The sequence below is a fragment of the Gobio gobio genome (genome assembly GCF_949357685.1).
Source record: "Gobio gobio genome assembly, chromosome: 25".
NCBI classification, from domain to species: domain Eukaryota; kingdom Metazoa; phylum Chordata; class Actinopteri; order Cypriniformes; family Gobionidae; genus Gobio; species Gobio gobio.
The window spans coordinates 29,548,391-29,564,995 of NC_137121.1; the positions used below are offsets into that span (position 1 = coordinate 29,548,391).

Consider the following 16,605-nt stretch of genomic DNA (forward strand, 5'->3'; position numbering starts at 1 on the left):
TCTACTTTGATTTCAATACAATATAATTGTATTTATTCTCTTGATAATGCAGGTCATTAGTTGGCACAAAATGAATAACCGGGAACACGTGGTAGCAACAGACGAATGCAAAATACACAAAAGAAGGCTAGGCCTATCCTACAACGACCGTTTACAATACAATTGGATAAGGCCTAGCCTAACGATTAAGATAAAACGTTTTAAAATCATATACAACAAAACGATATGAACATAATAATCAAAATAGGCTAATCATGTTTCTGAGAAACCCAATTTTGATTGATTGACTCCCGGCGACTGCTATAGCGATTCATCCGAAAATTAAAATTATGGCATTACTTCTCAAGTTGTTCCAAACATTTTTATGTTTTATGTTGAACACGAAAGAAGATATTTTAAAGGATGTTGTTAACCAGACAGTTGCCATAGACTTAGTAGGACAAAAAAAAAAAACTATGGAATGGCTACCGTCAAGATTAGTTGTAAACCTCTAAAAAGCTAAAATTTGAATCCGTGTTAACAGTGTCGTTGGTTGTAACATGTGAGTGTTTTTTTTTTTTTGCCTCTCAAAAGTAGATACGAGTTTGGTGGAGTGATTGACAAACGCTTCCAAGTCGTTCCAAACGAGTCGTTCAGAAGTTCAAATGAATCGTTTCGCTCGCGAATCAAACACCACTACACTCTCTACGCTCTCTGCTTTCAGTTCAGTCATGAGTTTCCAGTAAGAAGAGGCGTGTGGTGAGAACGGAACATCCCCCGTTTCTGCATTATCTGCAAGGATACCGTGAGCGTCCGATTTCGACTAAATTGATGGATCTCCACTCTAAACTTTCTGTCCAGTTCGGACTATTATTTTCAAGAACTGGATGGTAAACGGGAAATACTGCGCACTTCACTGCTCTTACGGGAATGGACATTTGGTGAGGTAAGCAAGTTTCCCCAAACATTTTCTTTTTCAGAAGATGTAACTTGGACATTTCAAACTTTCACGCAAGATATTTTTGGTCAGTAGTGTATCAAATAAACTGCTGCATGAATGTCAAGAAGCTGAACCAGTAGAACCAGCTTGAGTTTCGCGCAGCTGGAAAGTCTCATCGGCTCTCCGGTTCCCTTTAAAAAAAACACCAGGAACCAGCAGCAATGGCAGGAACAAACAGCTCAAATATGAAAACTCTGGAGGATTTAACTCTGGACTCTGGTTATGGAGCAGGGGACTCGTGTAAGTCCTTAAGCCTGTCGTCGTCCAAGTCAAACTCGCAGGCGTTCATGAACACCCCTCACCGGGGGAACTGGTGGTACTTCTCCGGATCCATGAACAGTAGGAACAACAGCTGGGATACAGTCAACACAGTGCTTCCCGAGGATCCAGAGGACATTTTCTCTAAGTGCCCACGCTTACCGGAGCTGGAGGAGTTCCCGTGGACGGAGGAGGATGTGGGGAGGGTCGTGCGTAAAGGAGCGGGGAAGGGCGCTTCGCTCTCCGCGGAGGCTGTGCGCAGACTGGCCACCCTGATGCGCAGAGCGCTCATCCGCATTTCCAGAGAGGCGCAGCGGCTCAGTGTCATGCACTGTAAATGCACCCGGTTCGAGGTCCAAAGCGCGATCCGCCTGGTGCTCAGTTGGGCGCTGGCGGATCACTGCGTCTCGGCCACTGTGAAGGCCATATCTATGTACAACATGAGCGCTGGAGAGCTCTTGCGCAAGGGGAAGTCAGCCCGGTGTGGGCTTGTGTTCTCCGTCGGACGGTTTTTCCGCTGGATGGTGGACACTCGGATCGCGGTGCGCATCCACGAGTACGCGGCCATCTGCCTGACCGCGTGTATGGAGGCGCTGGTGGAGGAGGTGGGCGTGCGCGTGCTGATGGCGGAGAGGGAAGGCGCGACACCCGGCTGCGTCCTGACAGCAGAGGCGCTGGAGGGGGTCATCAATAATGATGCCGAGCTATGGGGTGTCCTGCAACACTATGAGCATCTCATCTGTGGGAAGAACGCCAATGGTAGGTGCTACTTCGCTGTCACCGTTGCCTAAACTGTTTCTCTCATCAGTTCCTTGTGGGTTAGTGGGCAGATTTGGCTAAAATGTTGTGGAAATGAAACCCCTCAACGGTTGATCCGTCAACATTATGCACACCTCCAAAGTCAAAAGTTTGGAAACATTAAGGTTTTTAATTTTTTTTGAAAATAGTCTCTTAATCTTACTAAGGTTGCATTTATTTGAGCTAAATACAGTAAAAACAGTAATACTGTGAAATATTATTACAATTTCAATTAACTGGTTTCTGTTTATAATATATTTTAAAATATAATTTATTCCTGTAACCAGTCTTTAGTGTCACATGATCCTTCAGAAATCAGGCTGATTTGGTGCTAAATAATATTTTTTTTGTTATTATTAATATTAAACAGTTTTGCTGCTTCATATTTTTGTGAATTTTTTTGTAATATTAATTAAATTAATTAATTAATTATTATTATTATTATTACCCCAAACTTTTGAATGGCAGTGTATTACGATATATATATATATATATATATATATATATATATATATATATATATATATATATATATATATATATATATATATATATATATACATACTGTATATAATATATAAACTTCACACAATAACATTTGTTAAAAACAACGCAAAGAATTTAACTAAACATAAAATGAAAACAGGAAATATAAAAATAATAGTATATGAAAGACATTAAAACAGCACTGATTTGGACGCTTAAAAACGTGTATCTTACTAAGTTTTATTAATTTGAAGAAAGATAACAATAATCAAAACATTTCACAGGTTTGTTGTGTTTAAGATTATTCAACAATGCAAAGGCTTATCGTGGTTGTGAAACATTATTGGGAATGTTAGTAATGATCATAATTAATGTGACGAACTACACCTGTGCTCAGACACCTGCGTGGGAAAGCTTCTTGGGAAATTACTTCATACATCATCTTCATGAGAAACACGGCCACACCAGTTGATTATAATAAATGAGTACCTGTCAAACTAGTTTAAAAACGAAATACTGGCATGATTGTTCAAAATGTCAATTTGGTGTGAGTTATTTGTACTAAAATACTGAATTTGCAATCAGTTGGTAGACCCACATAAATGTTGATAGCTTTCCTTATTAGTCTTCTTGACATTTGGTCCGATGAAAATGAAAACGAATGTACAGAAATCACAGGTCAGTTACATCATTCTGCCTGTAACAGGTCATTACACACTTCCTCTTCTCCAGCTTTGAGAATTACCCCTCTCTGCCAAGTTCTGCATCTAGGTTGCATTTTGATTTGTCTGTGGTTTACCAGCATTGAGCATGGGTTTTTTACAAGCACTTTCCTGTTTGAGCAGACCAAGGGAAGGAAAACAAACCATATCTGGAAAGAAAAACAAGTGGTTCTGATGCATCACTGTCCGTCTTTCATCATCATTACTCATGAATTCATTATGATCTGTCGTGATGTCATTCAGGACCAATCTTATATTAGTGGTTGATGTGACGGTTTGACATGCACATACAATTCAGTATGTGTGTACTGTGTGTACTAGATTTATATATTCTCTGAATAAATTAGAGTTGTGCTTGCCTGTGCATAATTCACCACCACATTAGGGTTGCCATTGTGTTGCTAAGTTGTTTCGAGTGTTTTTTTAACAACAAATTTGTTGGGTGTTCTGGTTGTCAAAAGTCAAAACAGCTCTTATGATATTATCGTCTCTAATTATGGCCCAGTTTACACCTGGTATTAAAGGAACACGCTGAATTTTTGGGACTTTCGGTCTTAGTACACAATGTAACTATACACATCACAACATGTAAATAGGAAAATGTTGGCGTTTTGTCATTATTGAGCAGTAGGCTAGCTGGAGCCGTTTACCTCCAGTCTTTGTGCTAAGCTAGGCTAGCGGTGTGTGTGTCAGACAGAGTAATGGCACGCACTGAGATGAGAATGGTATGTATGGACTTATCTAACTCTGGGGGATGCGGTGAATAAGCTAAAGTCCCAAAAAGTCGGCGTGTTCCTTTAAGATGCGTTTTGGTTGATCTGATCACAAGTTGATGACGCCAAATACAGGGCCTAAAACGTTTTGAGCTTGTCCACTTCCAGGGGTAGTCGAACAGCCCAAAAGACCGCCTACTGACCTAATGCAGAAACATTATGGGAAGCGCGCAAGCCAGATGGGATGAAGACCCAAGTTTGGCAAAATGTGAAAAATAACCGAAACCGACATTCACAACCTCTAACCGACGTATTTTTCCCATGTCAGTTATTTCGGTTTTCACGTGACTCCGCCCCGTCAGTCACATCAAGTGCAGTTTGCAGGCACACAGAGAGATGCAGGAGCAGTTTATAGATGCCCAGAATCACTATAGTAACTGCATGTTTTACACAGTTTATACAGGTCAGTTAATTGCTGTTCTTATAACCTACGCGCTGACACACACACACACACACACACACACACACACATACACACACACACACACACACACACACACACACACACACACACACACACACACACACACACACACACACACACACACAGAGAGACGGCGCGCGCAAGCCCCGAAGCCAGATCGCTTTCACTTTCATGCTCAAAGTTTGTCAAGTATGCGTTCAAAGGCTTGCCAGTTTCAACATTTAAAGTGATTGTGCATTATTCAAAAACAACAATACGGAAAACTTCTCCGTTCAGTGCTCAGCTTTTTTCTGTGACACAGAGAACCGAGTCGTGTCGCGTCTCTGACAACACACGCGCGCGCCCTGAAGGCAGTCCTCTGTCACCTGCGTCCTCACAAAGCTTGTCATTTGTATGTGGTTTAAGCCCTGCCAGTTTGAACATTAAAGCGAGTTTCGACCATCAGATGTGTGTTATGTTGAACTAATGCCTGATATATTGTGACAAACGAACACTGAACACTGACAGAAGCTCGCAGCCTCGCACATCACGTGAACATCGCGTGAAGATCGCGCGCCGAGAGGAGCGCAGAAACGCAGTCTCAACGCTGTCCTGTGACTAAAGTCACTAAAGGAGCTTTGAAACTCAACCATTATAGGCATACATTTTAATACCTTTGCAGTAAGTACAAACCACAGCTTCATAATGAATAGAGACGGTATGAGTAGCCTAATTCACACACACAATCACTCTCTCATTAATGCATTCAAATAAATGTAATGTAGGCCTACAGTGTTAATTTATTTGTATCTAATGTACAACAAGCAGAAATCTTCCCCATAGACAATAACTGCTAAAAGTTAACCGTTTCCTTCAAGTATTTTAAAATCACAAAGAAATGCACTTTTTCATTAGAAAAAAAAAATCCACCTATAATAGTAGAAAATATTTACAGTGCAAACCTTATCAGTGAACTTACTCAAAAACCTTATGAGGGCAAAAAAAGCAAAATAATCGTTCATTAATCGTAATCGAGGTCAAATGTTCAATTAATCGAGGTTTTTATTTTTGGTCAAATCGTTACAGCCCTAGTTCGGTGTGATCTTACGGCTATTAGAGCAGAAACTAAAGCTCGATAGGTTTTTCTATTGTCTCCTTTCGTGATCATAATCGATCCTTTATATCGAAAGATCTGAAAAAACACATACATTTACCCTCCCCTCGAGAAAAAATCAGGACAGAAGTGGACAAAAGAGACCAATTTAAAACACCAGGGGCCACTACAAATATTTCTATTTATTAGAATATAAAAAAATGTGTAACTTCTGGATAATGATTTCATGTAATTTAAGTGCTTAACTCCAATTAATCTATATGTGTATATCAAAGTCTAAATAATTATTTTATTTATTTAAACTGTTATTGTGAACATGCACTGTATTTATGATTAGGACGATTTAAAGTGGTTTTCCTTCATCTGCGCAGTACCTCAGCTCACCATCGTTGTCGCCAAACTGCTCGGGCTCCTAAATGTTCGTACACATGGGTCAGATTTTGCGTACAGATGCGCAAATTTTCCCGTCAAGTTTGTTTTTATAAATCACAACTTATGCATAGGAAGTGGTGTATGCCTCTTCCAGGGCCTGTTTTGTGTGTACAAAATGGTTATAAATGATGCCCCTGGTGTAAACAAGGGCCTATGATTCGATTACCACCTTCAGTGTAAGCCCTGTGTCCGAATAGGCATACTTCCTCAATCCCTACAGGCGAAAAACAGTATGCGAGATGAGTAATATGTTTGAATTTATTAAATCCCGGATCACATATCTATCCCATGAGGCCATGGGAGGGGATTTGTGAATGGGTGTGAATAGATATAACTGACTCTGTAGGTCACATGACAATGACAACATCCTGCTGAAGTCGAACACACCTGTTGTTCCTCATCAAATGTAGTACCTACTCAGACACTTTGCAATTTGAGACAATTTCAGTTTTCTTTTTCACTTCTTTAATTGTTAGATTGCTTAGAAAAGTATTTTATCTCAGCAGAACTCATCATCCATGTTTGTAGCAAAAGCAGCGCACAATACATAGCAAAGTGGGTTAGTGGTAGTTATCTATGTTACAGATTGAAGAGATGAAACATTGAAATGCCCCAACAGTGTAGCTAAGATGCTAACTGATTTCGGCTATGTTACAGATTGAAGAGATGAAACATTGAAATGCCCCAACAGTGTAGCTAAGATGCTAACTGATTTCGGCTATGTTACAGATTGAAGAGAATGAAACATTGAAATGCCCCAACAGTGTAGCTAAGATGCTAACTGATTTCGGCTATGTTACAGATTGAAGAGAATGAAACATTGAAATGCCCCAACAGTGTAGCTAAGATGCTAACTGATTTTGGCTATGTTACAGATTGAAGAGAATGAAACATTGAAATGCCCCAACAGTGTAGCTAAGATGCTAACTGATTTCGGCTATGTTACAGATTGAAGAGAATGAAACATTGAAATGCCCCAACAGTGTAGCTAAGATGCTAACTGATTTCGGCTATGTTACAGATTGAAGAGAATGAAACATTGAAATGCCCCAACAGTGTAGCTAAGATGCTAACTGATTTCGGCTATGTTACAGATTGAAGAGAATGAAACATTGAAATGCCCCAACAGTGTAGCTAAGATGCTAACTGATTTCGGCTATGTTACAGATTGAAGAGAATGAAACATTGAAATGCCCCAACAGTGTAGCTAAGATGCTAACTGATTTCGGCTATGTTACAGATTGAAGAGAATGAAACATTGAAATGCCCCAACAGTGTAGCTAAGATGCTAACTGATTTCGGCTATGTTACAGATTGAAGAGAATGAAACATTGAAATGCCCCAACAGTGTAGCTAAGATGCTAACTGATTTCGGCTATGTTGCAGATTGAAGAGCTGAAACATTGAAATGCCCCAACAGTGTAGCTAAGATGCTAACTGATTTCGGCTATGTTACAGATTGAAGAGAATGAAACATTGCTTCTATTCTAGCTGTGAGAACTCTGCTAACATTAAAACGATTTCCATACCATTATTGAGGCAGTGGGAAATTAAAAAAAGATCAGAGGAGTGTGGGTGCAATATTTAGGCTACGTTAGCAAAAAGCTCTTTTTTTGGCACGGGTAGTCAGGATCTCAGCTCTGCATAATCCTTACACGGCTCGCTTTCTCTGGGATGACCATGTGGGCATCAAATTAGATCGGTCCATAAAGATCAATGTGCTTTCAGGGCAGGCGTGTTAAACAAAGTGCTGCGCGTGCACTTCACAAAACCCTCGCGTGCCGTTTCTGTTGATGAATGGGCATCTGATCCACTGCGTTTCCATGGTCAAGTGCAGTAGATTGAATCTGAAATGCCTTTAATGTGGCTCATTGATGATTTCAGCTGTGACTCAGTGGCCTTTCAGACTGTGTTCACAGTACTTGATTACGCAAAGCATCTTGCAAGCAGATTATTCATAACATGCTTTTTTGTTGGCTGCTATTATTGCGCCTGAGAATGTCTTTTAAACAGCCTTGATTACCATGGATCAATGCACTTATCTTATAAGTTTGTGTAGTTTGCTTTTAATTCCCTGTCTTCAAAGTCAATACAAAAAGACGTCAATATACACCATTTCAAGTTCAAGTCCACTGGCATTAAAGGGATAGTTCACCCAAAAATGAAAATTCTGTCATCATTTACTCACCCTCAAGTTGTTCCAAACCTGTATGAGTTTCTTTGTTCTGCTGAACACAAAATAAGATATTTTGAGGAATGTTTGTAACCATTGAGCAACCATTGACTACCATAGTATTTTTTTTCTCTACTATGGTAGTCAATGGTTGCTCTATCTGCTTTGTTACAAACATTCTTCAAAATATCTTCTTCTGTGTTCAGCAGAACAAAGAAAATCATACAGGTTTGGAACAACTTGAGGGCGAGTAAATGAGGACAGAATTTACATTTTGGGGGAACTATCCCTTTAATCTACTAAATTTCCTGTCTGGTTTGTTTGTTGGACAAAATGGTGAATTCGGCTTTATGATTGATCAGATCAAACTCCCAGAGAAGGGGATTTCTTGACTACATCAAATTTGTTGATGACCAGCTTGCATCTTCTTTTAAAAATGACCCATATCTGATATCTGCATTTACACTCTACACTTGGCGAAACAACCCAAGGTAGACACACTGACCCGGAAACGCTTAGGCCTAAAAGGAAGTAAAAACGGCATGATTTGCAATGGACGCAGACAAAATGATAATACAAGTTTTTGCTTTCTGCACCATCTTTAGGTCAGCAAAACATTGGGTTGAGCCCTCGTCCTCCATTGAGCCATTGAAAAGAGTCATGTGATCACGGTTGGTGTCCACCTGCGTTGACGTCATTCGCCACCGTCACTTTTTCATTGGCGTACGACTTTCATTGACAGGGAAATATCTGATCATGGTAGACGCATATGCACGTATACAATTCATATCTGAGAATATCGGAATCCATGTGTTTTTATCCTACTTACACATTTGCAGCTCACATCCGATCTGTGCCACATGGGAGGAAAAAAATGGAATTGGGTCACTTTAACCATGTATTGTAAATGTGGCCATGGAGAGACTTTTCACAGTAAAATTAGTTCCTGATAGATAAAGTCCTGTCTTACCATTTCACTCAAAATACATCACGTTATGAAGTAAAATTACTTTAAGGTTACTGTTGTGATGGAAGTAACTTTACTCACAAGACTACAGAGCTAGGTACTTTCAGAGTAATTCATAGTCCTTTGCTACAAAAGTTCTTCTCTATCATCTGCCAACCAGCCCCACATCTGGAAGTCTTTATGACTTACTTCTCTTTGCCAACTCAAGTCACTCCCACTTTCTCCAACACACACTCCATTCCCCTCTCTGCCTCTTTTCTATTTACTTTAGTCCTTCTTTCCTGGAGCCGTTTCTGTGAACGCACATGCTTTTAACAAGGCGCCCACTGTACCAGCGTCCCATTTAAAATCCAATGAACATAAAGGTCAGGAGGTGGACTAAATGTATAGTTTTCTCTCGACTGATAGTTGCTATTGATATTCACATTGCAGTTGAGTGTGCAGCGACTGCTTAAGTGATTCATGGAGAAAACATCTTCATACTTGACTCCTCAAACTCGCTTCTCACTGTTGAGAACTCGACCCAGATCTGGACGTGAACTTTGTCCCTTGTCATCTGTGGCTAAACAAGACTCAGGGCGATCTTGGAATTTCTGGCACCGCTTTCGTACATTGGCTACCCTGACTGAAACATTTTAACACTAAAATAACACTTTCTTTTTTGAATATGAAGCCTGCAGGCTAGTGCACTTGTCTTGTGGAGGTTATTTTTATCGTTCATGGATTTAGGATGGCAGTAATAAGGAAAACACCATCTTGCATGGTCAGTGGCACTGTTTATGCATACTTCAAGCCAAAACCAAAGGCCCAGCTGTACAAAAAGCTAAAGATTTCTTTACTAGCGGCTAAAAACAGCACAAGTTCAAAAACATTTTAAGGGGACATTTCAAGAGAGCTCCTTGAAACTGTTCTTTAACTTTATTATTTAGTGATTAGCATTATCTAAAAATTGGTAGTTGCCTAACTCACATGAACCCTCATAAGTGACTGAAATGGAACACACTAGATAGAGTGAAACTCTAAGTGCACCAAAACTATAGCACTTTGCATTTACATTTACATTCATTCATTTAGCAGACGCTTTTATCCAACTGAGGAATACAGGAAGCGATCCGTCATGAAGAGGCAAAAAGTACTTGAAATACTAAGCTTTGGACATTGCTTAGAGTAGCATAAGCTAGACTAGCGATGGAATAGAGGAAAATGTTGGGGTTTTTAAAAGTACTAATGGAAGAGATTAGTTTTCAGCTGTCTTTTGAATGTTGTCAGCGATTCTGCAATCCGGATGGAGGTGGGGAGAGCCCAACAGCAAGGGACGGTGAACGAAAATGTTCTGGAAAGGGATTTCATGCCTCTCCATGATGGTACCACGAGCTGTCGCTCCTTAGCTGAGCGAAGGCTTCTGGTGGGGGTGTAGACTCATAGGAGCGAGGAGAAGTATGCAGGTGCTGAGCTTGTGGTGGATCTGTAAGCATGCATCAGCGCCTTGAACTTGATCAAGTGCAGTGCAGAGATGAAGAGAGGTGTGACATGGGCCCTTTTGGCCGTGTTGAAGACAAGACGTGCCGCTGCATTCTGAATCATTTGAAGCATCTTGATCGCACACAATGGAAGTCCAGCCAGAAGTGTATTGCAGTAGTCATTGCATGTGAAGGACACTAGAGATTCGACTCACAATTGATTTACAGTAGAGTTTGATGCTAGCGAGTGGCTAAGCTAACAATACGATGCTCTCTTGAGCATATAACACAAATATTAGATTTTTTACCATTAATCACATTGAAGACCTCGCTTCATGAGGTGTTTTTTTCATTCTGGGATTACCCTCAATTGTATCTAAGGCCCTGTTTACACCTGGTACTAAGATGGGTTTTGGTCAATCGGATCACAAGTAGACGAGAGAGACATTCCGTTTACACCTGGTGTTTTAATCCGTCTCTTTTGTCCACTTTCAACCTCTTCTGTCCTGATTTCTTCGAGGGGAGGGTCTGTGGGCAAGTAAATATATGGGGTTTTTTTTCAGATCTTTCAATCTAATGGACGAAATAAGTTCACGCAATTTACAACCCCAAATCAGAAAAAGTTGGGACAGTATGGAAGACGCAAAAAAAAAAAAAGAAGTGATTTCTAAATTTACTTTGACTTGTCTTTCATTGCAGACAATATGAACAAAAAATATTTCATGTTTTGTCTGGTCAACTTCATGTCATTTGTAAATATGCGTCCTTTCCTGTCATTCAGACCTGCAACACATTTCAAAAAAAGTTGGGACAGTAAAGCATTTACCACTTTGTAATGTTGCCATTCCTTTTCACAACACTTAAAAGACGTTTAGGGACTGAAGACACCAAGTGATGAAGTGTTTCAGGTGTAATTTTGTCCTATTCTTCCTGCAAACAAGTCTTAAGGTGGGCAACAGTACGGGGTCTTCGTTGTCGCATTTTGCGCTTCAAAATGCGCCACACATTCTCCATTGGAGACAGGTCGGGACTGCAGGCAGGCCAGTCAAGTACCCGTACCCTCTTCCTCCGCAGCCAGGACTTTGTAATGTGTTCAGAATGTGGTTTTGCATTGTCTTGTTGAAATATGCATGGACGTCCCTGGAAAAGATGTTTTCTTGAAGGCAGCATATTATGCTCCAAAATCTCTATGTACTTTTCAGCATTAATGGTGCCTTCACAGAAGTGCAAGTTACCTTTGCCAAGGGCACTGACACAACCCCATACCATGACAGACCCTGGCTTTTGGACTTGTTGCTGGTAACAGTCTGGATGATCCTTTTCTTCTTTGGTCCGGAGCACACGGCGTCCATTCCTCTCAAAAAATACCTGAAATACTGATAACATAGGGCTTCCTTTTGGCACAGTGCAGTTTTAACTGGCATTTGTGGATGTAACTACGTATTGTGGTACTTGACAAAGGTTTGCCAAAGTAGTCCTGAGCCCATGTGGTGATATCGCTTATAGATGAATGACGATTCTTGATGCAGTGCCGCCTGAGGGATCGGAGATCACGGTTGTTCAGCTTAGGCTTGCGGCCTTGTCCTTTACGCACTGAAATTCCTCCAGATTCCTTGAATCTTTTAATTATGTTATGCACTGTTGAATGTGAAATATCCAAATATCTTCCTATCTTTCTTTGAGGAACATTGTTTTTAAACATTTCAATAATTTTCTCACGTATTTGTTGGCAAACTGGCGATCCTCTGCCCATCTTTGCTCCTAAAGGATTAGACCTTTCTTGGATGCTGCTTTTGTACCAAATCATAATGACAATCATCTGTTGACATCACCTGTTTCAAATCACATCATTATTTAACCATTTTACCTCATTACTAGCCCTAAATTGCTCCTGTCCCAACTTTTTTTGAAATGTGTTGCAGGTCTGAATGACAGGAAAGGATGCATATTTACAAATGACATGAAGTTGACCAGACAAAACATGAAATATATTGTGTTCATATTGTCTGCAATGAAATACAAGTCAAAGTAAATTTAGAAATCACTTCTTTTTTTTTTTTTTTTTGCGTTTTCCATACTGTCCCAACTTTTTCTGATTTGGGGTTGTACATATAAACCAAAAACTATGGAAAAAACACACAGCATCTACTTTCGTTTCTGCTAGGATAGCCGCAAGACGACGCTGAGCGCTGTGAGTGTGTGTTAGAAATCAGGAATGGCGAAAGAACATTTGTGCTTGCTACGTTTTTCATCTTCAACCCAAACTTGGGTCTTCAGCTAACAAAGTTTAAATCTCGTCTGGCTTACGCGCTTCCCATAATGTTTCTGCATTAGGTCAGTAGGCGGAGAGTAGGGAGGTCTTTTGTGGTGGTTTGAACGCATTCGACCACATGAGCGTCTACACTACGAAAACAATCCGGTTGAATGCGTTTTCGACTACCTCTGGAAGTGGCCGAATGTGGACAAGCTCAAAACGTTTTAGACTCTGTTTACACCTGTATTTAGCATCGTCCACTTGGGATCCAATCGACCAAAACGCATCTTAATACCATGTGCAAACAGAGTGAGTGGTAGCTTCTAGCACGATTTTGCTGTCTGCCATTTCTTGAACAGCCTTTTGTGTCAAGACTGCATCTTTGATGCCTGAAAAAACTGTCTAGGTTGGCAGCTAACTAGGCTTAGGAACAGAGCAGAATGTCCTGTTTTCCTAGTCAAATCATATTTGCAAAAAGCTACACTCATAATGTTATCTCTTTGTAACGGTACTAGAACAGTTTGAGTTAAGATAAACACTTTAACAACTAACGTTTGAGGAATTGTGGCTTTTGGTGCCAAATACAAGAGCATCAATAACACTGGCGGTGTCGGGTGTCTCTGTGTTACAATTGAAGGTTGTTTATGGAATCACAAGATTTAGTTTGGGACATATTCCTATTGAAGTACTGGAGGATTGTTGGAAAGCAGGAGAAAAAGGCGGGTGAATAGCCAGCGGATTGAAGCCGGTTAGCACGTGGCATTGTGTTTTGGCGCTCCTGCCTCTGTCTGGTCCAGCTATAAACGTTCTCATAGGTCAATCCTCTGCGTGTCGCCATGACAACACTGACCCCAGACAGGAAAATTAGGAGAAGTATGGGAAAAGGGCCAACTATGACACGTGCAGGAGTTTAATGTTGGGGTGAATTATCGTGAGGAGAAAATGCAGTCTTGCATTTTCCAGCAGTGGAACATTAAGAAGGGTAAAATGGAGTGATTGTGGATGAATACTCGCTGCAAAGTGTCAGAAAACTCGCATTTCAGTTTTCACGTGTCGCATGCACATTTACCTGTCAGCTACTAAAATAGCTGTTGGTGACAAAAATAGCCTTCAAAGCTCGTTTTCCCACAACCCTGTGTTATACAATTTTAGGCCTATTTGTTTTACATGTATATATTTTAATGCACACACCCTATTTTTTTATTTTAACGGCATCCTGAGAATATTAGCACATAAACTACATAATCAATGAATTACTCCGCAATAAACAAAGTACAGAACTGCAGATTTTATAATTATAATATGCACCATATGCCATGTAGATATTATAAATAATATGTCCATATGCTTCCATCAACGATTGCATATGATTTATCGTTTTGGCTTATAGGGGGGCAACATCTGTCATGATAATCATGAATAAAATAACCTGTGTTTAGCCTAAATGTTATTTTCAAACAACACATTATTTCTTGTATCCCTGTGTTTTGTTTCTCTCTTTTGTTGACTGATCGTTTCACATTCGGAATGATCAAATGAAACTGTCAATCTTGTCTTCAAATGCAGCAGGAGGATTTATGGCTGTCGATAAGCAGCCATTTGCTATCATTACTGTAATATTTATTTGCTCTGAATGGCAGCTCTCGCAGTAAATGGAAACGTGCTTGTAAACATGTGCACGGTAATGGCATTGGGTTTGAATTCTGCATCTGCCATTTTTAGTCTGTAAAGTGCTGAGTCCTAAAATATCTCCAAAATCCATTTAAACAAGATTCAGCACGCTTTTGGGTTATGTGTCTGTAGTAGTTACACTATTGTTGAGTGTTTATGCTTAAGATGGAAGAGTTATTCTAATTTGTGTTGTTTAAAAAGATAATTAAGCAAATAATAGTGAAAACAGCAATGCAAAGTGGATATTTGGACACTTAAGTCACATAACATTAAAAATGTCATAGCATTAGACAACAAACTAACAACACATTTGTAAGTTTGTCTTATAAACCTGCATGTCATACTGTATGTTTAAAGTTTCTAAGCAATATACTTTTCTAATTTTACAGTAGCCAATGGAATCCATAATTAGAGGGAGACCTCCATTTATGTCAATAAAGTTTGAGATTGTTTTAAAAACAAATGTAGTTGAATAAAAGTTTAATGAAGACAGAAGGTCAATATACAGGCTATAAAAGCGTAATTGCTGCTGAGAGGTTTTCTTTGAGTAATGCCTACGGTGCTTTCTTATCTCTTCAGTGCCCTCAAAAGGTTTGCTAGTCTAGTAAACCAAACTGCCCTGAGCTTTCCCACACGTGTTTCCTCAAGTCATGCCCATTTTAGATGTACACCACAACTATATCTATACTACCATCAGAAAAACAGAATTCAATTCAGAAATGATTCATTGAACCAAGCGGAAATCTTTGCTTGAGGACATTTTTTCAAACAAAAGTAGAGAGTAGAAGTTTTTATGTATTTTCTGTTAAACATGCCCAGGCAGAGGACATCTACAACATATTTTCAGTTATATAAAATAACACAGAAATGTCTCATGCTGAAATCTACTTTAGAAATCTCTCACCCAAGTAGGAATTTACCCCATGGGCAAAAAAGACGCATAAAACAACTGGTAGAGAGAGAAAGAAAAACTTCATAGTGAGTGTGTTCAGTGCCAACAGAAAACATTGACACAATATAGTTTATTAGAAATTACCCTGCCTTTAAAGTGTCATGAAGTGTCATCTTTTCTAAAAAGTGTGATGCTGGTCCCTATTCAATGCCCTTATATGGATGAGCGCGAGCGGGACATTTTTTTTTAATTATTATTATTCTTTTGTAGTCCATAAAAGAAAGAAGGGCATACAGCATTAGAACAACACCAGGGTGAGTAAATGATGACTAATTTTTTATTTAAGGGTGAACTATCCGTTTAGTAATAAGTTAATTAAGTTTCCCCTTAATAATAAATTATAAGTGCTATCATTGTTTTAACTGACTTGCAAACTGTACATATCTGTTAACATCTCAAAAAATGTTTTAGGGTCTCATGACCCTTTAAGGTCATTAAACATTTCAATTTAAATGAAGTTTTACTTACAAAGTTCAGGAGGAAGATGATCTATCCAATCAGCACAAGAGGATACATATATACACATATAAGGACGCCTGTCTTACATGCACATTAATTTGAATGACATCCCATTCTTGATCCGTAGGGTTTAATATGGAGTTGGCCCACCATTTGCAGCTATAACAGCTTCAACTCTTCTGGGAAGGCTTTCCACAAGGTTTAGGAGTGTGTTTATGGGTATTTTTGACCATTCTTCTAGAAGCGCATTTGTGAGGTCAGGCGCTGATTTTGGACGAGAAGGTCTGGCTCACAGTCTCTGCTCTAATTCATCCCAAAGGTGTTCTATCGGGTTGAGGTCAAGACTCTGTGCAGGCCAGTGAAGTTCCTCCACACCAAACTCGCTCATCCATGTCTTTATGGATCTTGCTTTGTGCACTGGTGCGCAGTCATGTTGGAACAGGAAGGGGCCATCCCCAAACTGTTCCCACAAAGTTGGGAGCATGAGATTGTCCAAAATATATTGGTATGCTGAAGCATTAAGAGTTCATTTCATTGGAACTAATGGGCCAAGCCCAACCCCTGAAAAACAACCCCACACCATAATCCCCCAATCCACCAAACTTTACACTTGGTGACACATTGCAGTCAGGCAAGTACCGTTCTCTAGGCAATTGCCAAACCCAGACCCGTCCATCAGATTGCCAGACAGAGAAGCATAATTC

At 39.8% G+C, this 16,605-nt stretch overlaps 1 protein-coding gene across 1 annotated transcript in view; it reads left to right on the forward strand.

Moving 5' to 3' along the window:
• Positions 1-701: 701 nt before the first annotated feature.
• The window catches only part of abtb2b (ankyrin repeat and BTB (POZ) domain containing 2b), a 69,867-nt gene continuing 53,963 nt past the window's right edge, over positions 702-16,605 (forward strand). Inside the window, exon 1 of the mRNA XM_079809877.1 lies at positions 702-1,996. Within this exon, the coding sequence (XP_079666003.1) occupies positions 1,141-1,996 (856 nt within the window). The 5' untranslated portion in view covers positions 702-1,140. The remainder of the gene's footprint in view (positions 1,997-16,605) is intronic.